General features: G+C 34.4%; 1 protein-coding gene across 6 annotated transcripts in view; it reads left to right on the top strand.

The window, feature by feature from the left end:
* Positions 1-21,248, top strand: part of DDX46 (DEAD-box helicase 46) — a 97,854-nt gene extending 76,606 nt beyond the window's left edge. For 2 of the 6 annotated variants that reach the window (XM_077138493.1, XM_077138495.1), the window contains 5 exons: positions 905-1,081; positions 9,446-9,664; positions 9,953-10,097; positions 16,174-16,247; positions 17,352-21,248. In XM_077138493.1, coding sequence (XP_076994608.1) covers positions 905-1,081; positions 9,446-9,664; positions 9,953-10,097; positions 16,174-16,247; positions 17,352-17,399 — 663 coding nt within the window. In that variant the 3' untranslated portion in view covers positions 17,400-21,248. The remainder of the gene's footprint in view (positions 1-904; positions 1,082-9,445; positions 9,665-9,952; positions 10,098-16,173; positions 16,248-17,351) is intronic. The other 4 variants (XM_077138494.1, XM_077138496.1, XM_077138492.1 and 1 more) reach the window with 3 other exon arrangements.
* Positions 21,249-22,113: the final 865 nt, after the last annotated feature.

Consider the following 22,113-nt stretch of genomic DNA (forward strand, 5'->3'; position numbering starts at 1 on the left):
GATTCCTTGAAAGATGACCCAACTCAGTAAATGAGGAAGCATTCACTGTCAAAACAAAGTAGCCAATGTGAGGCACCCTGTTCTTTCATAGCTCAGGCCTTGGGGCCAAATTATACTGCAATGAAAAGAAATTGGAAGGGCATTAGCTCAAGTCCAGTAGATGACTGCAAATATGGTCAGTGACTCCCAATGGTAATGTGGGGTACATGTAATGGTAAAATGGTACATTTTACTAAGGCAAAGTTCCAAAAACTCTTCCCATTTCCTCAGATGATAATAGAGGATTTATCTACAAACACTGGTTAAAAGAATCAGAAAAGACTTAATTCTAAATTGACTGTTTCTCTTGTTTGAAAGGGCTTTTATATAAACCTAATTAAGTTTTTTGAAACTTAATTTTTAAACTCTGATCACACTTTTCTCTGCATTTGAAGTTTTGAAGATAAAGGCTCAATAACCCAATCTGATGTATTAAGGGTTTTGCATCTCTTTCATGACTATCAGTAACGATTAAAGGGCATCTTTATAAAGAAATCCAAATTGTCTTGCATTCTCCAGCATGCAGTGTGGCTAATCTGAGGATCTGGTTGTAGCAAAGGAGCTCATGTGACTTGGGAAAGATGAGTGTTTCAGCTTTGCTCTTGCCTTGGTGGGAAACCAACTTTCATTTCTTTTCTTTTTGGTTCAGAGGAATAAGGCAATAACTGATTTTTTATTTTAAATGAATGTGTTGCCCTTAACAGACAGGTGGTAAATTTTTCTATTGCTCTGCATGGTTAACATAAACATAACTGTCTGATTCTAGCCTTTCAGTGGAAATAATTCTTATTAATTTCTTTTGAGCATACCTAAATTTGTATTTCTAATGCAATTCTTTCTAATCATTGTATTTTCCTTGGTCTAGATTGACGAGCAGATTGAGAGCATGTTTAATTCAAAGAAGAGAGTGAAGGATATGGCTGCTCCTGGAACATCTAGTGTTCCTGCTCCAACTGCAGGAAATGCTGAGAAACTCGAAATTGCCAAGAGATTGGCTCTGAGAATAAATGCTCAGAAGAATTTGGGCATCGAGTCTCAGGTATTAAGTAAATTGTTCCGAGTCTTAGTAATTGATAAGTTCTGTGTTTTAAATATCTTTCAGGAATTATATCATGACCAAGTGAACAACAAATTGTCCTAGACATGAGTTTGTGGGAACTTAACATTATTCTGAAAACAGAATTCTTTGATTATTGCATTTTGATGGTTTCTCTAGTGTGGTTGATGTATTAGTGCCTATTAGGGAATGCCAATCTTTATTAGCCATGGATAGTTGTATATAGCAATATTCTGATTGATAATCCTAAAGTCTGTAAAAACTAACTCTTTTTAATTTAATATTTTTATTCTCTTTCTCTCTCTAATTCTGCTTTTATTGGATGGGTCTGCTTTAATTGCGTGGACACCCAAATAATTCCCTGGAAGTATAAACATCAGAGTTATATAACTCAAATTACCATGAGTTTAAGTAGCAGAAAAATGTGTTTTCTAAATATTTCACTAGGTGTGTTTCTTAGAATTCTTTTTGTTATCTTAATTTTTAAATACAGGTAAATTTTGATAGTATTCCCAAGAATGATTTGTCAGTTTTAGCAGTATTCTGAAGATTTTAAATATCATTTACTTATAACTTATTGACTGTGGAGTTGTGACATGGGGAGAAGGAAGAGCTCAGACAGGGTGGTGGTACAAGATTCTAATTCAGAGAAAACGCTTAAGAGTACAACATATGGAAATGATTTTGGAAATATTGTACTGTAATATCACAAGTAAATTAGTTATTCAAGGCACATCTATTATCCAGTAGAATTCTTCTTCTTTTTTTCTTTATTAGGGTTTACAGGAAAAGCATGTAGAAAATACAGTTTCCGTATGCTCCCTTCTCACCCACACAGTATTCCCTGTTACTAATATTTTTCACTAGTGTGATACTTTTGTTACAATTGGTGAAACAATATTATTATAATTTTGGTATTAACTCTAGCCCACTGTTTACATTATTGTTCTGTGTTGTAAAGTTCTGTATGTTCATGTGTCTCTGTGTGTATGCATGGTAATTTATATACACAACCTAAAATTTCCCTTTTTATTCCTTTTTGGGAATTGTGTATCCTGAATACACAATTCTGTGGTGTTGATTACATCACAAAGTTGTGCCTCCATCACCACCATCCATTGCTAAAGCGTTTCCATCACCCCAAACAGAAACTCCATATCAATGCAACATTAGCTCTTCATTGCCTTATCCCCCCCCAGCTAATGGCAACTGTATACCAGTTTCTGACTATAACTTTGCATATTCTCTTTATTTCATGCAAATGAGCTCATACAGTATTTGTCCTTTTGTGCCTGGCTTATTTCATTCAACATGATGTCTTCAAGGTTCATCCATTCTCCGTACCATGCATTAGAATTTCATTCCTTTTTATGGCCAGTTAATATTCCATTGTATGTATATACCATATTTTGTTAATTCCTTTCATCTGTTGATGGACACTTATATTCCTTCCACCTTTGGCAGTTGTGAATAATGCCACTATGAACATTGGTATGCAAATACCTGTTCAAGTCCATGCTTTCAGTTCTTTTGGGTATATACCTACAAGTGGGATTACCAAGTCATATAATAACTCAACTCTGAAGAATCACCAAATTCCCCACCAACAATTTACATCTTCTCTAAAGCTTATTTTCCATTTAAAAAATGTTTAACTGTTTATTATTGTATAATATAACGTATATACAAAGCAAGGAAAAAATAAAGCAATAGTTTTCAAAACATTCTTCAACAAGTAGTTATAGGATAGATCCCAGAGTTTGTCATGGGCTACCATAACATCATCTCAGATTTTTCCTTGTAGCTGCTCCAGAACATTGGAGGCTAGAAGGAATATATATATATATTTTTATCATCACAGTCTACTTTTTTGTGAAAAAATAACATGTATGTATGTTCTTTTTTTTTTAACAGTAGCCATTTTAGTGGGTGTGAGGTGGTATCTCATTTTAGTTTTAGTTTGCACCGTCCTGATTGATGGCTAATGACCCTGAACATCTTTTTATGTATTTTTTGCCATTTGTATGTCTTTGGATAAATGCCTATTCAATTCTTATCCCATTTTTAAATTGGACTGTTTATTTTTTGTCATTGTTATGAGTTCTTTATATATTCTAGAGTTTAAACCCCCATCAGATTGATGGTTTCTAAATACTTTCTTCCATTTTGTGGTTGTCTTTTTACTTCTTTCTTTATTTTTTAATATATACATATTTAACTTTTTTATTGTGAAATGTATACAAAGAAGAAATAAATTTCAACATTTTAACAAGTAGTTATGGAACAGTGTCACATTTTGGTATGGGTTATAGTTCCACAATTTCAGGTTTTTCCTTTAGTGCCTCCAAGGCACTTGAGACCAACAGAAATGTCAATATATTGATTCAGCAGTCATACTCATTTGTTAAATCCTATCTTCTTTGTTAAACTCCTTCTCTTAAAATAACATAAATACCTAAAAGCAATACATTTCAAAGTACATCGCAACAAATAGTTGTAGAACACATTTCACAGTTTGGTATGAGTTACAATTCCTCAACATTAGATTTTTGTTTCTATCTGCTTAAAGGCACTGGAGGCTAAAAAAAATATCAGTAAAATGATTGAGCACTCATTTGTTAAACCCAACTTTCTCTGTATAACTCCATCATCACCACTGATCTTTCTCAACTCTGTAGGGATATTTGGGCTATTCCCATTCTAACTTTTTTTTTTTCAACTTTTTAAATTATATGGTATAACATATATACAAAGCAAAGAAATAAATAAAAAAGCAGTAGTTTTCAAAGCATTCTTCAAAAAGTGGTTACACGATAGATCCTAGAGTTTGTCTTGGGCTACCATACGATCCTTTCATATTTTTCCTTCTAGCTGCTCCAGAATATAAGAGACTAAAGGGCTTAAATACTTTTTTATCATCACAATTGACTTTTTTTCCTTCTTTTTTTGTGAACAATAACATACACAAAAAGTTATAAATTTCTAAGTACAGCACCACAGTTAGTCATAGAACATATTTCAGACTTTGACATGGGTTACAATTTCACAATTTTAGGTTTTTACTTCTAGCTGCTCTAAAATACTGGAGACTAAAAGAGATACAAGTTTAATGATTCAGCATTCATATTCATCTGTTAAGTCCTATCTTCTATGTATAATTCCACCATCACCTTTGATCTTTCCATACCTCTCTTTGGGGTTGTTTGGGCTATGGCGATTCTAAATTTTTGATATCGGAAGGGTCTGTCACTAATATGGGGTTGGGAGATGGAACTGTCTGATGTTCTGGAGAGGCTGAGCTAGGTTTCAGGACTTATCTGGACCAGGGACCCATCTAGAGGCCCTAGGTTTCTGGAAAGTTACTCTAGTGCCTAGAACCATTGTGGAATCTTATATATTGCCCTAGGTGTTCTTTAGGATTGGCTGGAATAGTTGTTTGGGGGTTAGGAGGTTATGATAGGTAGCAAGGTCTACCTGAAGCTCGCATAAGAGCAACCTCCAGTGTAGCCTCTCGACTCTATTTGAACTCTCTCTGCCACTGATACTTTATTAATCACACTTCTTTTCCCCTTTTGGTCAGGATGGAATTGTTGATCCCGCAGTGACAGGTCTGGATTCATCCCTGGGAGTCCTCTCCTGCATCGCCAGGGAGACTTTCACCCCTGGATGTCATGTCCCATCTAGGGGGGAGGACAATGATTTCACTTGCAGAGTTGAGAGACTGAGATCACATCTGAGCAACAACAGATGTCCTCCAGAAGTAACTCTTAGGCATACCTATAGGTAGTCTAAGTTTCTCTGCTACCTATATAAGCTTCACAGGAGTAACCCTCATAATCAAGGGCATGGCCTATTGATTTGGCTATCTCTAAAGTTTGACACAGTATCAGGGGATTCCCTGATGTAAGGTTTAATAGTTCCAAAGTCTTTCTCCCCTCCCTCAAGGGACTTTGCCAATACTTTTTGATTTTCTGCTTAATATACTCTAGGATGTTTCCAAGCCTTACAATATTCCATACAGGACTAAAGGACCTCTTTCTTATTCTGTGCTTCCTGTGTTTCAGTTGTTCAAATGAGCTATACAGATAGGTTGAGTTAGAATATGCACTATAGAAAATTTCAGTTTCAGATCAAATAAATCTTTCTTTCATTGGTCTCAAAGAGTATGTGTGGTTCTAAAATATGGACTGTTTTCCTTACCCATATGTCTGAATTACTTTAACCCCAACCTGTTCAGCTTCGTTCTTATCTCTAAATGTCAGGTTATACATATTAAACAGCCTCTCAAAATCCAGAAATAATAATCACTGCTCTGGACTTAATGTGTCCTGTTCTGAAAGCTTACAGTCTAGGTCCCTGTTTTCTTATAAGCTTTTTCATCAGATGACCATGCCATTGTTGTTTTTATTTTCTGGTTTATTTTGTCTCACCAAATGTCCTGCATATTCATTTGCATCATTGAATGCCTCATGATGTGGTTCCCTTTTATAGCAACCTTCTTTGCCTCTTTTGATGTCTTTACATTTAAAGTCTGTTTTGTCTGATACTAGTATAGCTACTCCAGCTTTCTTTTGGTTACAACTTGCATGGTAAGTCTTTTTCCATCCTTTCACTTTCAATCTATTTGTATCCTTATGTCTAAAATGAGTCTCTTGTAAACAGCATATAGCTGGATTATGTTTCTTAATCCGTTCTGCCAATCTGTATCTTTTAATTGGTAAATTTATGCTAACATTCACAGTTATTACTGAAAAGGTGTTTCTTGATTCCACGATTTTACCTTTTTAATTTTATTTGTCAGATCTATATATTCTTTTTCCTCTTTCTCTTTGTATTATTTAAATTATCCTTAATGATACTCTTCAATTCTATGCCCTCCTCCAGACCTCCCTCTCCTGTCTTTTTTTTTTTCAGCCGGCAGAACTCCTTTTAGTATTTCTTATAGGGCCGGTCTCTTGTTGACAGATTCTTTCTGCACATGTTTGTCTATGAAAACTTTAATCTCTCCTTCAACTTTGAAGGACAGTTTGGCTGAGTACAGAATTCTTGGCTTCATACCATTGCCTTCTCACCTCTGGGGTGCTAGTTGAGTACTCTGAAGTCAGTCTTATTCGATTTCCCTTCTGTGTAGATTTTTTTGCTCTTTTTTTCAGGATATTCTGCTTCTCTTCAACATTTGACAGACTGATTAGTATGTGCCTTGGGGAAGGCCTATTTGGAATTATTCTGTTTGGAGTTCTTTGGGCTTCTTTGACTTTTGTGTTTTTGTCCTTTATGAGGATTGGGAAGTTTTCCCCCATTATATCCTCAACTAGTCTTCCTAGCCCTTTACTCCTCTTTTCTCCTTCTGGGACACCAATGATTCTTAAATTTGCCTGCTTTATTTTGTCTATCATTTCCCTGAATTCCCATTCAATTTTTTCCATCTTTTTTACCTTTTGCTGTTTTGAGTCTTCGAAGTTAATTGTCCTGACCTCTATATCATTATTCTTTCTTCTGGCTCTTCAAATTTGGTGTTGTGTGCCTCTAGTATGTTTTTTACTTGGTCAACAGAGTATTTAATCTGTGTGATTTCTGCTATTTTTCTGTTTAATCTTTCAAATTCCTCTTTGTGCTCTTCTACTGTCTTTTTTTTTTAGCAGCTGTTACTTTAATGACCATTAACTAAGACCAAAATACGTCACTGTGAATCTGCATTGAAATATGCCAGAAAGTACATAATGACCCTGATAGTCCTCCTATTCAATATCTGTTTACCAATTTGAAGGTTACAGGAATTTAATTCTTCTGATCTACTAAATGAAAGTTATATGTCAAAAATGATCAAGTTCTGAAACCATCAAAAATAATAATGCTTTCCATGATATTTGTTTTATTTTTCTGTAATTCATGCACAGAAAATTTGAGAAAGCCAAGAATATTATGTCCAGTGAACATTTTCTCTCTCTCTCTTTTTTTTAATATTTTCTCTTAACATTTGAAGCTCATCAATAAATTAATCAATCTGGGTAATGGAAATTTTAAATTAATTGTGAAAAGGTTATCTGGGCTTAGAGCAAAAATTAGACTCAAGGTTAAGTCTTACTTTCATTTTATATTGACCACTATAATTGCAAATCAATAGATTCTTCTAGCTTGTTTGATTCTCCTAGCTTCTACTGTCTTCTTGACCTCTTTTATGTCATTTGTATCCCACTTATTTTATTAAGTAGTGTTGTATGAACATCTTTGATTAGTTGCTCCAATGTCTGTGTCTCCTCAGGTGTTTTAATTTGGTCATTAGGCAGGGCTGTATCTGTCTACATTGTGATGTGGTTAGTGATCTTCTACTGTCTTCATTGCATGTAAATATCATGATTGATTTACTTTGGGAGTTGATTTCTTTCAGTAGCCTAAGGCCTTGTGTTTGTGGGATGGTTGTACAGCAGGGAGCAGGGCACAGGATGGAGCACTCAGTATAGTGATTTGTTTCAGGGTAGGTAGGGGCGCAGGTTGGGGATGTTTCATTGATGCTTGTGAACATGGGCACCCAATGGTCAGGTAGGATGTGGTTGTGCAGGTGCACCAGTCTTGGGAGTGTAACCTTGGTGTGCGCTGGTCTAAGGCACAGGGCTTTTTGTGCGTATGCGTAGAGTTGTGGCAGTAGGTCAGTGTTATGTCTTCATGGGTTGGGGGCAGATGTGACCGGGCTGTGTAGGTCAGCACTTTCTCTGAGCTGGAAAGTGAGCTTTTTAAATATTTTTATTGATAAAATTTAACATACAGACATTGATTGTACAGGGTGTTGAAAGTAGATGGTATATGGGAAAAAGTACAATCTTTTCACTTCCTTGATAAAGTCTTTGACATACAAAGTTTTTAATTTTGATGAAATCCTATTTATTTTATTTTTTTCTTTGTTGCTTTTGCAACAAAGATTTCTTAGATTTCACACCAAAACCTACAAGGTCCTGAAGATGTTTCCTTGTTTTCTTCTATAAGTTTGATAATTTTAATTCTTATATTTAGGTTAACTTTTGTGTATGATGTGAGGTAAGGGCCCATCTTCATTCTTTTACATATGGCTATCCAGTTCACTCTACCAGCACCATTAGTTGAAGAGGCTCTTCTTTCCACACTGAGTAGACTTGGCATTGTTGTCACAGATCAGTTCGCTACATATGTGAAGGTCTAATTCTGAATTTTCTTTTTGATTCCATTGGTACATATATCTGTCCTTGTGCCAGTGTCACGCTGTTTTGATTACTGTAGCTTTGAAATAAGTTTTACTTTCTTTTTTTTAATTTTTAATTCTTAATTTTTGTAGTGTTATTTCCCCTGTTTTCAGTTTTATTTTTCAGTAAGTTTTAATATCAGGAAATGTGCATCCTCCAACTTTGTTCTTCTTTTTCAAGATTGTTTTGACTATTAAGGACTGTTCACCTTTCTATATTAGTTTGATAATTGGCTTTTCCATTTTTGCAATGATGTCTGTTGGAATTTTGATCAGAATTATGTTGTATCTGTGTATTGCTTTGGGCAAAATTGGCATTTTAACAATTTTTAGTCTTTTAATCCATGAACACAGAATGGCCTTCCATTCATGTAGATCTTTGATTTATTTCAGCAGTGTTTTTTAGTTTTCCATGTGCAAGTTTTTCATATCCGTTGCTAAATTATTCCTAGATATTTGATTCTTTTGATTTTTTTTCTTGATTTTTCTCTTAGGGTTGTTTATTACTAGTGTATAAAAACACCACTGATTTTTTTGCGTGTTGTTGTTGTACCCCACCACTTTGCTGAATTTGTTTATTTGCTCTAGTAGCTTTGTTGTTTATTTTTCAGGATTCCTCATGTATAGGGTTAGGTCATTTGCAAAGAAGAAGAGTTTTATGTCTTCGTTTCCTGTTGGGATGCCTTTTATTTATTTTTCTCTCACCTAACTGCCCTGGCACGAACTTCCAGTACTATGTTGAATAACCATGGTGACTGTGGACATCCTTGTCTTATTCCTGACCATAAGGGGAAAACTTATAGTCCTTCACCATTAAATGTGATATTAGTTGTGAGTTTTTCATATCTGCCCCTTTATCATGTTGAATATCTAGTAAAAGCTTTAATAAAGAGTTATATTTGTATGTTCTCCATTTTTATCAACAAAGGTTAGGGAAGTATATTAAATTATTGATGTATAAATGGACATTGCTAAATTGCACATAGGGATTAGGAGTCTGCATTAGAAAGATGCATTTTGTTCTTATTTTTTATTGTTGTTCTTTAACAAAGTTAGTGACATTTCAGGGGATAATTTGCAGTGGGGTCTGGTCTGTCCTCATTTGAGATTTGACTGTAGGTTTTCTTTAACTGCAGGATGTGATGCAACAGGCCACCAATGCAATTCTCAGAGGTGGCACTATTCTGGCTCCCACTGTGTCTGCAAAAACCATTGCAGAGCAACTTGCAGAAAAGATCAATGCCAAGCTCAACTATGTGCCTTTAGAGAAACAAGAAGAGGAGAGACAGGATGGTGGACAGAATGAATCTTTTAAGAGATATGAGGAAGAATTAGAGATCAATGACTTCCCACAGGCAAGTAACTGATTTATTTTGTTTTTATTGTGACGTAGAAACTCTTGCTTCTATTCCTTCCTTAAAAATCCATCAAAATTTTAATAGCTACTTTAATTTCTCTCTAAATGAGGGAACCAACAACACAAATTCTGTTTTTGTGAATATGTTCTAAGTACATTAGGATCTAAGTGAACTTAGATGTGATCTTAATATTGACCATAATATGATTTAGCCAAGCTGTTTTTTGTCATCATCCAGATTTTTATCCTGTTATGATGTGAATTTTCTTTACCTTTTCCTTCATAGACTGCTAGGTGGAAAGTTACCTCTAAGGAAGCTCTGCAAAGAATCAGTGAATATTCTGAAGCTGCAATTACAATCAGAGGAACATACTTCCCTCCTGGCAAAGAACCCAAGGAAGGAGAGCGGAAAATTTACTTGGCCATTGAGAGTATGTACTGTTGGTTCTCTTTCAGTCTTGAGTTGGATCAGAGTTGTTGTTGATGTAATAGATGCAGAGAGAAAATAAGGGCAATTCTAGAGAGGACTGAAAATAAGAAACACTTATAAAGAAACTCATATATCATTTGCGATTTTTATTTAGAAGAAATTCAGTATGTAAATACCAAAAGGGGAAGAGAGAAATGAGACAAAATAAAATCTTAGTGGCTGAGAGATTTCAAACAATGTTGAGAGGTTATATTGGAGGTTATTCTGAAATATTATACAGATATCCCTTTTTCGTTTATAGTGTATTGGAGTGGCTAGAGAGAAGTACCTGAAGCTGTTGAACTATTTTCTAGTAGCCTTGATTCTTGTAGAAGACTATAAATATATAGCTTTTACACTGTCCTGTGTGATTGTGAAAACCTTGTGTCTGGTGCTCCTTTTATCCAGGGTATGGACAGATGAGTAAAAAAACAATAATAAGGATTAAAATAAATCTCTGCTATATACATAAACTTCACAAGCGCAAGCCTCAAGATTAAGGTCTTGGCCTATTGATTTGGGTGTCTCTAATGTTTGATACAGTATCCAGGGATTCTATAATGGTAAAGTTTAATAGTTCCATCCCTCAAAGGACTTTGCCAATGCTTTTTATCTGCTTAACCTACTCTGGGATGCGTCCAGGCATTACATTAAGCTATACAGAATTAAAGGCTCATTCTTATTCTGAGCTCCCTGTGTTTTGATTGTTTAAATGATCTATCCAGACAGGTTGAGTTAGATTATGTGCTACAGAAAATTTAGGTTCTGGACATAATAAAACTTTCTTCCTTTGGTCTCAAAGAGTAGGTGAAGCTCTAAAATACAGGTAATGTCTTCCTTACCCCTGTATTCTAAGTTGGTCCTGACGCGATCGGCTTCCTTCTTATCTCTAAATACCAAGTTATACGTATATAAAACAGCCCCTGAAAATCCAGAAATAACAGTTACCACTCTGGTCTAAATGTGACTGCTATAAGAGCTTACAATTTAGGCTCCGGTTTTGTTATATTTTCTAAATGATACCCTACAATATTTGCTCTTTTGTTTCTGGCTTATTTTGCCTCACCAAACATCCACCTCCATCTACTGGGCCTCATGTATAATGTCTAGAGTCAGCAGTCCATCAGCACTCTCAATTTTAGATAATTTCATTGTTCCCAAGAGTAACAATATATAATATAGCCAAAAACACATCCTCACCGGATAGAAAATCCAAACTTCCCCTTAAGTCTTGTCCCTCTCCTTATTATGTACCACTGGTATTGCTGCGGTAGTGTTGATGTTTTACTGTTAAACATAGCCCATTGCGTGCGGTAACAATTTCGCCCCTATTCCCCAAAATTACATACTCTGTACAAGATTCCTACCTTTGCAGGAGTTCATGCAAAAACTTGTTTATATTTGTAGTACTAATTGATGGGACGCCTGAGTCTACACAATCCCTTTCAATAATGTTCACCTTCAATATGGTAATATTACTTATAGACCCACTAGTGAACTACCTTCACTTCTGTATATTCCCTTACAATTAAGTTCAACATCATTAGCAGACTTTTCAATCTCAAGCTTCTGTGTATCTCCAGGTACCCTATATTCTATATTATAAGCCTCTGATTTTACTTTTACTATGATCATCAAAGTGGAATCATATAGCATCTATCCTTTTGTGTCTGGCTTATTTCACTCAGCATTATGTCCTCAAGGCTCATTCCTACAGTTTTTTTTCACTCAGCATTATGTCCTCAAGGCTCATTCCTACAGTTTTTAAAGTTGTGCTTTCTTGAAACTGCCCTTACCTAGTTTCTCATCCCTTTAACTGTTTTCCATTGTTTAGAGGAAGATGGCTCTATCCATTTTTGCTAGTTGTCCAAAGATTCTTTGGGAGAACTGCATCCTAGAACATCTTCCCCTGCCATCATGATTGACCAAAACTCCAAATTTAGTAATTTTTTGGCCAGTGTTTCTTCAAATATTCTTCCACGCTTTTGTTTCTTGTCTTTCCTTCCAGGACTCCTATAATACATATGTTGATACGCGTAGTGATGTCCCATGGGTGTCTTATGCTTTGTTAATTTTACTAATTCTTTTTTTCTCAGGGTGAGTACTCAAATTGACCTATATTCAAATCCAGTGATTCTTCCTGCTCCAGTCTTTTTTGAAACTTTCTAGTGGAGTTTTCATTTTAGTAATTATACTTTTCAACATCAGAATTATATTTTGGTTCCTTTTTATACTTTGTCTCTTTATTGGTATTCATTATCTAGTAAGACATCATTCTTCTTTTTCCCTTTAATATTTTGTCTTGCTCTCCTTTAGCTCTTTGAATATATTTTAAACGTCGATTTAAAGTTTTTATCTGTTAAGTCCATTATGTATCTTCTGGGATAGTTTTTGTTAAATGTTTTTTTTCTCCTGTATGGTTATACTTTCCTGTTTCTTTACATGCTTTTAAAATTTTTGTTGCAATCTGGCTGTTTTGAATATTTTAATGAGGCAGTTCTGGAAATTAACTTTTCCCCTCTCAACTAGGGTTTGTTAAAAAGTAGTTTTTGTATTTTTTAGTGACATTTCTGAATTAATTTCAGAAAGTCTGTATTCTTTGTCCTGTCTGGCCACAGAAAATCTCTTCCTTTAGCTTTGTGTTCAACTTGTGATTCCTCAGAGATTTCCTCAAACATCCAGAAGAGCAATGGAAAATTTCCCAGTGTTTATAAGTATACTCTATGTATGTATCGGGCATGCCTTCAACTCTTAGTCACACAGTTTACAACTTTGCTTTTTTCTTCACTTCCTCCCCATGTAGAGCTTGATGTTTAGCCATAGATAAGAGCTTGGAGCCTTCTCAGGTCATTTTTTGTAAAAAAAGATTTTTTATTAGAGATGTTGTAGGTTTACAAAAAAATCATGTAGAAAATTCAGCATTCCCATATACTCCCTCCCTCATGCACACAATTTTCCCTATTACTAAAACTTTGCATTAGTGTGGTATCTTAGTTACAATTGATAAAACAATATTTTTATAATCATACTATTATTAACTGTAGCCCATTGATTACATTAGGCTTCATTGTAGTGTACAGTCTTGTGGTTTTGTTTTGTTTTTTAAATTTTTATTCTAGTAACCTACATTAAACCTAAAATTTCCTCCTTTAACCATATTCAAATATATAATGCTGGGCTGTTAATTGCACATTCATGGTGTGTATTACCATTACCACCATCCATTGCCAAAATTTTTCCATCACCCCAAACAGAAATTCTGTCCCAATGAATAAACATGAACTCCCCATTCCCTATACCCACCCTGGGTAGTAACCTGAATTCTAGTTTCTGACTTCATGCATTTGCTTATTCTAATTTCATTTCGGTAAGCTCCTATCATATTTGTTCTTTGTATCTGGCTTATTTCACACAACATGATATCTTCAGGGTTCATCTATCTTATTGAATTCTGTTTTACGGCTAATATTTCATTGTATATTTATACTACATTTTGTTTATCCATTCATCATCAGTTAATGGAGACTTGGGCTGCCTCCTTCTTTTTTGGCAGTTATGCACAATGTCGCTATCAAAAACAGTGTGCAAATATCTGATTCCTTCTCAGGGCTTTTTTGAGCATGTGACCACTCTTAGACCTGACACATGGCCTTCTACATTCCCAGGAATATGTGAGAGGTTTTCAAAGCCCTGATTCTACCAACTTTTTTATTTCACTGGCTTTCTTCTCCTGTTTTTCTGTTTTGCCTATTGTCTGACCCAACTGTTATTCCTTTTCCTCATGATAGTGGCTAATACATTTTCCTTTCAGTTTTTCTGATAAACATTCCCAGGGTTGCTGCCTTAGTCCTTGAAGAGTCCCAATTTTGGTGAATTAAATGTGAGCTCTTTGTACTGGTCCTTCAGGGAATCACTTGGCATGTGAAAACAAACAACCATAGTTCTTGGAGTATAAGGTCCGTTCTATTCCCTCTGGTACTATGAATAAAGGAACATGGGCTGTATTTTCAAGGCTGTCATCAAACTTGGCAGTTGGGATGAGGCCAGGGTAAATTAAAACGCTGTAAAACTTGGTTCCTAAGTTTCAACTGTTTTTCTTAAAAAGCATTTCAAGTGGTTGTTGTATCTTTTGATTAGTTTCTGGAGTTCTGATAAAATTGATTTGGTATTTTGACTAGTTTTATTTGATGATTTTAAGGAGGGGTGGGTTTTTAGAGTTCCTTACTCTGCCATTTTCACTGATAACCACTTTCACTATTGGCCTTTTTGAATTAATGACAAATTGTGACAAAGGTAAAATTCAAGTCCAACGTTTTTGTTTCCGTTTTATTGCCACTTTATCACTGTTGTATCAGTCAAAATTATATATATTTTTAAATAGTGTATGGAGCCCGTAGGTTCAGAACTAAACAAACTGCATTTTTGCATCCATGTTTATGACTTTTAGAAATGGACTTGTATTTATTTCAAGTCAAGTTTTTATGTGGCACCCTTTTATGTATTCTGAAAGACACGGTCTGCTAGCTACTTGCTATTTCTGAATTATGTGATGCTGCTCCTTATTACATGGTAAAATGGCGGCGCTAACTCCTGGGTCTTGAAACAGAGATAATTAAACTGCTTTTATTTCTGTACTTGGATTTGGACAGATCTCTGTTACTATATTTAGATCTTCATTAATCCTGTGTCCATTAGGTTGGGGACATAGTGACATGTGGTAGAATCTAATTGTAAAACTTGTGGTATACAAGGAGTCCACCTTTTTTTCTCTGCTTGAATATCATAGATACCATTCAAGCAAAACCAGTATTTTCTAATGCCTCTCCTTTCAAAATGTAAACCACAGTAAACCACAGACACGATTATTTGCTTTAAAAATGGATCTTTTAAATAATTAATTCATTAATTTAATGATAGTTATGCTTATTTAGTATAATATAATTGAAATATAATTTGATGTATCAAAGTTCAGTTTGCATACAACTTTATCAGAAGATGTTTCCCATACCACAAATTGAAGGTTAAGTGAGATTTGCCATTGTATGTAGTCCACAGTTACTGCTGACTTTTCTTTCCACCCATAATGGTTCAACTGTCCTTTCTCTCCACTGTGAAGTTGTTCTAAGGAAATAACATTTTTATAATAATATAAGCTTGTTCTTAAGAAATAATATTTTTATAATAATATAAGCATATTTATATGATTTACATAATATAATAAAAAGTTTTTATAATAATAAAAGCAGTTTCTTTTTTTTTCCCAATAGAAAGATCGCCTTATGGAAATTAATCTTAATAGTGTTCTTAAGACATAATGGTGATGAATAAGAGCTGTAGATTGTTAATTAGAATGATATAACGTTTTTGAGGCCTGTCACAGACTATGGCATTTTTTAATTGACCTTATAATTTTTGAAACTGCACTCAAACTGAACTGAATGCTGACAGGTTTTGTTATTGTGAAAGGAGCATGGTGACTTCTTTAACTAGTTTTCTAATTGGAGGGACCCTACTATCTGGCTCCTTGAGGAGCCTATTTGGCTCAGCATCTGCAGGCCTCCTACCAGGCAGAGGCAAGGAGAACAGAAAGGACTAATATTCCTAATAGGCTGTGTAATATCTACAATCTGTCTTGTGATTCTCTTTACAAGGGAAGAATTTGTTAAAAGCAGACAATTTGTTTTATGACTGAAAGGAAATGCTTCTTTTCCATGGCAGCTTATAAACATATGCAATTTATTACCTAAAGAAGCTATGTAATTGAAAAATTTATGTAGCTACATATAAATATGGTCTAAACGGTCTGGCCCTAACTTAAGTAGCAGAACATCTCCCATTTAGATTCAATTGAGAGTGTCATTTTCCTTCTTTCTAAAATAGCACAAGAGCTTCAACAACAACAGTAAGTTTCATATGCCATGTGATTTGTTTTCCTCCCAGATTTTCTTCTGGTTGTAATTTCTCCACATCCATGCCAACACTTGTATTACTCCAGTGTAATTCTAATAATATAAATATGCTTCCCACCCACCCTCTAGGTGCCAATGAACTGGCTGTACAGAAAGCAAAAGCAGAAATCACCAGGCTTATAAAAGAAGAACTGATCCGGCTGGTGAGTGAAAATCTCAAGGAGTTATTTGTTTCATTTTAATAAATGCATTATTGAAGTATAATATAAATTTATACTTCATATAATGTAGAAGAATAAACATATCATAAACATCCAGAACAATTGAATTTTCAAAAAGTGAGCAGAGCAATGTAATCATTATTTAGATAAAGAAATATAGAATATTTCTACCACTCTACAAGTTCCCCTCATGCCCCCATTGTCATTAAGCACCTCCTCCAAATGTAATTGAATTCTGTGTGCTTTTTTTTGCATCTAGTTTGTTTCACTTAATATTACTTTGAGGCAAGTGAGCCAGTTTTTTTTGCATCTAATAGTAATTCATTTATTTTCATGGCTACAGAGTATTTAATTGTGTGAACATATCATATTTGTTTATCAGTTGGACACTGGGGTTATTCTACCATTTGTTTTTTAGGAGTAACACTGGTGTGAACAGTCTTCCATGTCTCTTAGGTATACACATTAGTCTGTTATTCTCTTGGATGTATACCTTGGGGTAGAAGCTGGTTACAGTCCAAGTGTAGTTAAGCTTTAAGTAGGTGTTGCTAAACAGTTTTCCAAAGTAGTTATACCAATTTAAACTCATACCAGCAGTGCATGAAAATTTTAGTAGGTCTTCATCTTTGCCCTCACATTGTACTGTGAATCTTTCTGAACTTAGTAAGGACTTAATTTGATTTTGGAAAATGCAGCCCTTTACAGACTGTCTTTCCAAAGGATATAGGCATAACCCCGTGTGTTCAGTGCCAGTTTAAGCTTGTAAACTCTACCTACAATATGTACATTAGGATGATTGTCCTTTAGATAGTCTTGATCTTAATTTAATAAATGCATTTATTATCATAAGTAAAATGCTTAAGACTATTTCATCAAGAAGTGATAGGAAAACAACCTTGGGGTTATGTGTATACTACCACTATTATGTAGGTTCAAATCATAAAGTTATGAGGGAGCAATTGAGTGAACAAAAATAAATGATTATGTTTTGAATAGTTCCTTATTCCTCAACACAATACTTTTTTTTTTAAAGTGTCTTATAGTATGGCTCTTTGACCCATATAACTTTTTTTTTCTCTACTGCAGCAAAATTCATACCAACCAACAAATAAAGGAAGATACAAAGTCTTATAAATCTCTGGAAAAAACTTTTGATCTGTGCTGGTCTGTAATACATGTATCAGTTGTTGTCTGCAGTTTACAATGTACTGTAAATTAAGATTTTTAAAATTTTGTCTTGCTGATTTTTTAAATTCAAGAAACCAGTATTTGTTAAAGAAATCTTCATCCTGTAAGTATCCCCACAATTATCAAACTATATTTAAAGCAGACCTGTTTTCAGAGTATGATGTCCTTTAAGGTAAAACTTAAATATCAGTAAGTGTATTTTAAATATCTTGGTAATAGACCAGAGGTTATAAAATTGAAATATTTGGACTTTTCATTGAAGTTAAAGTACACAGTTACTAAGGGGCTATTCATCTTATCCTCTTACAATGAAATTTGTTATCATCTCCTAAGAAAAGGTAAACTGTGTGATTTTGGTCCCCCTTCCCCACTTGACCTTAAATCTTACTTGACTCAGAGGCACAATATGAACTGGATATTAGAATGTTATAATAGAATTTTTACAAAATGGGTTTAGAACTTCTGTTTCAATTTTTATCATCATAAATGGGCAGTAGTTGGACTACTTTGGTTTTTGTACAATTAAAGATTTTTAGTATAGGAGTTTTTGCATTTCCTTACACTGCAAAAAATTTTAGTTTTTACTACTTTTAGGTTCCCTTTGCATCCTGACTCTGCTCCCAGTTACCAACTCCTTTTTTTAATCTTCCTTAAAAATAAGTGATTTGTAGCCTGTAAATAATAAACATAATTCCTTTTTTTTTCTGAAAGTATTCGTTTATACATCTGTACATATAGTATGTACAGATATCCAACTACTTTTAATCTGGTTTTCCTTCAGGATTATTGAATGGGCTGTGAATTTTCTTCCATAAAAATGTTCAAGCATAAAAGTTTTAAGCATATTCCTACCCAAGTTTTGGACTTATACTTCAACTTTTCTCAGTGAAATTAGTTCACAAGGAATCATAAGTTGTAGTTTTGAACCATCAGAAATATTTCTGAGTATTTTAATTTAAATTGTTATAAGTGGATCACCCAATATTCTTTTTTTCTGGTGTATTAGAACTTCATGTTGTTTGCAGTTCCTGAAAAGAGATTTTTCAGGAATTAAATAAATATTTTTCTTAAAATAAGAGATACAATGATCCTTTGAGTATTCTTGACTTCGGATTTTTATAAAAGAAAATGTTAAAGCATAATATAGATGTTAAATCATTTTCTTTATAGTACATTAAATGCCTTGAGGGACAGGGAATATCAATCATTTCTTAAATAGAAAGTTTTCATTATTGAAAAACTCAAAACATAACTGGGAAGTATTCTTGGATCCTCACATAACCACTATTTTCTTAGTGGAAGAAAGCAGATAAAACACGTGTAACAACAGAACCAAATAAACCATTTACTTTAAAATTCCAGGCATCTTGAGCTCCTTTTTTTTTCTCCCTAGTTAATTTATTTGCTTATTTTGTATCGCCCTGTGGGGTAGTTTATTTTTCTTTGATAGAATATATGGTAGTCCCACATTGGTGACAATTGGTGCTCCTTTCAGTCAACTGGGTCACTTTGAGATTCAGAGTTCTGCATCATTTTAGCATTACCTTTATGTTTGTATATCTATTTGTGATGAGCCACTGTTAGTATTTTGTTCTAAAATGAAGGATTACTATGTTAGTACCTTTTATGGTGGCACACTGACACTTTAATTTTTAAAATTTGGATGATGTACATTTGTTAATTTGTTTTTTAATGCAATATCAATTATTTGGCTCATGTTTTCTAAGTTCCTTATAAAATAAATTCGGTCTGCAGTTTCCTACCATTGTCTTTGCTAAAATGTTCTCTTCTCTGCTGTTTCTCTAATCTTGTTAATATTCATAGAAATGTGAGAAAAATATTATACTCTCTCTATAAAAACTCTAGCGCCTCACTACCAAAATATTTTTTATAGTTCTATTCCAAAATATGCCTTTCTGTAGAAGCTTCTTAGTATTTGATATTCTTTGATTTGGCTTAAGGCAAGATAAGCTGTAGGTCAAATAATGGGTTCATGTGCCACTTGGAGTTTTACCCCAATAACAGTCATTTTCACAAAATGGGGATATAGAATGATAGAGTGATGACTAAGTTCTCCCCATTCCTTTTGGACACACTTATTTTTTTGGATTTTTGTCTCTTGCTAGTCTTGTTAATATATACCTTGTGTTCACTTCATAGGTAGGTTTAGTATCCTTGTGTCCTGCTGATCCTTCTTTTGAGGCAAGGAACCCCACCAAGTATAAGGACTTAAGTTTGTTAAGGAGAACCAAGTTTTATAGTCCCAGTAAGCCATCTGTTGGATTTGCTTCTAAATAACTTACTAGCATGTTAAGAATCACAAACTAGAAAGCACAACTCCAAATTTGTAACTCAATTGTGCCTGAGCTCTTTTTGCCTTGCCTTTTAAACTGTCTGCTAAGGCTCTTTAGTGTCAAAGTAACATGGTGCCTGTTTAAGATAAGAGCTGTGGAAAATGATAGCTACAATGAAGTCTGTAGTAAAAATTCACTTTATTTAGTAAAATGCTTTCTTCTGCTTTAAAGATTATGCCGAGTTCTTATAGCTGGCAAGAGTTCTGAGTATCTAGCTCAGTGTGGTCCATAAAATACTTTTCCACTTAGTTGAGACTTGGGCTATGAATTCTTTACATTTTGGTTCATAATTTGGTTCATATAAGAATTGGAACCTGTTGGTATTTTCTCATGCCTTCTGCCTCTGGCATGAAAAGTTAGTTTATCTTTTTTAAAAATGTATATGTAAATATATATCGAGAGATTGAATGAATTTATATTTTGTGATAGAGAGTGACCTGACCTTACCTAGCTTAGGTGTAACCAACAGAAAACCTTAGAGAATAAAATCTCAGTGTTAACTTGGAGTATAACAACATCACCTTACACACTTTTAGGAAATGTACGATCTACTCTTGGCCCAGGTCTCTTGAGCTAATTTAGCTACATTTCCCTCACAAATCAAGGATTCCTTAATAGATCATCAGGAGTGGATATTCAAAGGTCTTTTTTCTTCTATATCAACTTTTAATCACCAGGAGTGGATATTCAAAGGTCTTTTTTCTTCTGTATCAACTTTTAATTTTGCTCAGACAGGGATTCAAACAGGAATGTGAACAAGAAGTGTGATACATGTATTCTCTACAAAATCCCTACAGTATCAAAGTTTTCATCTCTATAATGCTTTGGCTTAGCTGATATGAATGTGTATGAAAGTGTATACTGTCAAATCACATAATTGGTGAGGAATTTGGCTTTTTTTAAATTACATGGGCAGGCACCAGGAAATGAACCCAGGTCTCTGGCAATGCAGAGACCTTCCTGGCAACATAAGGTCTGGCAACGTAACCTTCTGGCAACATAACCTTCCTGGCAACGTAACCTTCCTGGCAACGTGGGACAAAGATCCTGGAATGAGCTGAGACTCAGCATCAAAGGACTCAGAAAAACCCTAGAATGAGCTGAGAATTAACATCAAGAGACTGAGAGAACCTTCTTGACCAAAGGGGGAAGAGTAAAATGAGGCAAAGTGTCAATGGCTAAGAGATTCCAAACAGAGTCGAGAGGTTTTCCTGGAGGTTATTCTTACGCATTAAGTAGATATCACCTTGTTGTTCAAGATGTAGTGGAGAGGCTGGAGGGAATTACCTGAAAATGTAGTGCTGTGTTCCAGTGGCCATGTTTCCTGATGATGATTGAACAATGATATAGCTTTCACAATGAAACTCTGTGAATGTGAAAACCTTATGTCTGATGCTCCTTTTAGCTACTATATCAATAGAAGAGTAGAATATATGGAATAAAAATGAATAATAGGGGCAGCAGAGGTTAAAATAAATTCAGTTTGAAATAGTGGTAGGTGAAGGCGAGGGGTAAGGGGTATGGTACGTATAGTTTTTTTTTTTCTCTCTATTATCGTTTTATTTCTTTTCCTATTGTCTTTTTATTTCTTTTTCTAGATCGATGCAAATGTACTAAGAAATGATGAATATGCGACTATGTGATGATATTAAGAATTACTGATTGTATATGTAGAATACAATGATTTCTAAATGTTTTGTTAGTTAATTTTTTTTAATTAATTAAAAAAAAAATTACATGGGCAGGCACCAGGAAATGAACTCAGGTCTCTGGCAATGCAGGCGAGAATTCTGCCACTGAGCCATCGTTGCCTGCCCAGAGGAATTTGCTTTTGATTATTTTTTTGACCTTGTTCTTTTCCAAATATGGCATCAGCTTATAGGAGTTCATGGTTTTGAAATTTTACTCTTCAAGAAGAAATACTAACTTTTCATTAGCCCTATTCTTCTGGAAGAGAAAGAAATGTGTGAAATAAAAAGGAAAGTATAACCACTTTGAAAGTCAGAACTCAGTTATTCTCTCAGATATCTAGATTACTTTAAAAGCTAGTTTCAGAATTAAAAAAAATATATTCATTTTTTCTATATGGAAATGCCCGGTAGTCCACGTTTTGGATATTAGTGTCCACACTATTTTGTATAGTATAGAACAAAGGAAATTTAAGGATTCATTGTGGGAAAAAAGTGCTCTTTCTCCACAGAAAAAGATTTCACTCTAGCTTGGCCTTGGTAGTCATTGGATTTTTTGAAGTCTGTCATTTCCAGGCACTTCTCGCACACTCGCACCCTTGGATGTTAAGGTATCCT

This window comes from Tamandua tetradactyla, chromosome 20 (genome assembly GCF_023851605.1).
Source record: "Tamandua tetradactyla isolate mTamTet1 chromosome 20, mTamTet1.pri, whole genome shotgun sequence".
Taxonomy (NCBI): Eukaryota; Metazoa; Chordata; class Mammalia; order Pilosa; family Myrmecophagidae; genus Tamandua; species Tamandua tetradactyla.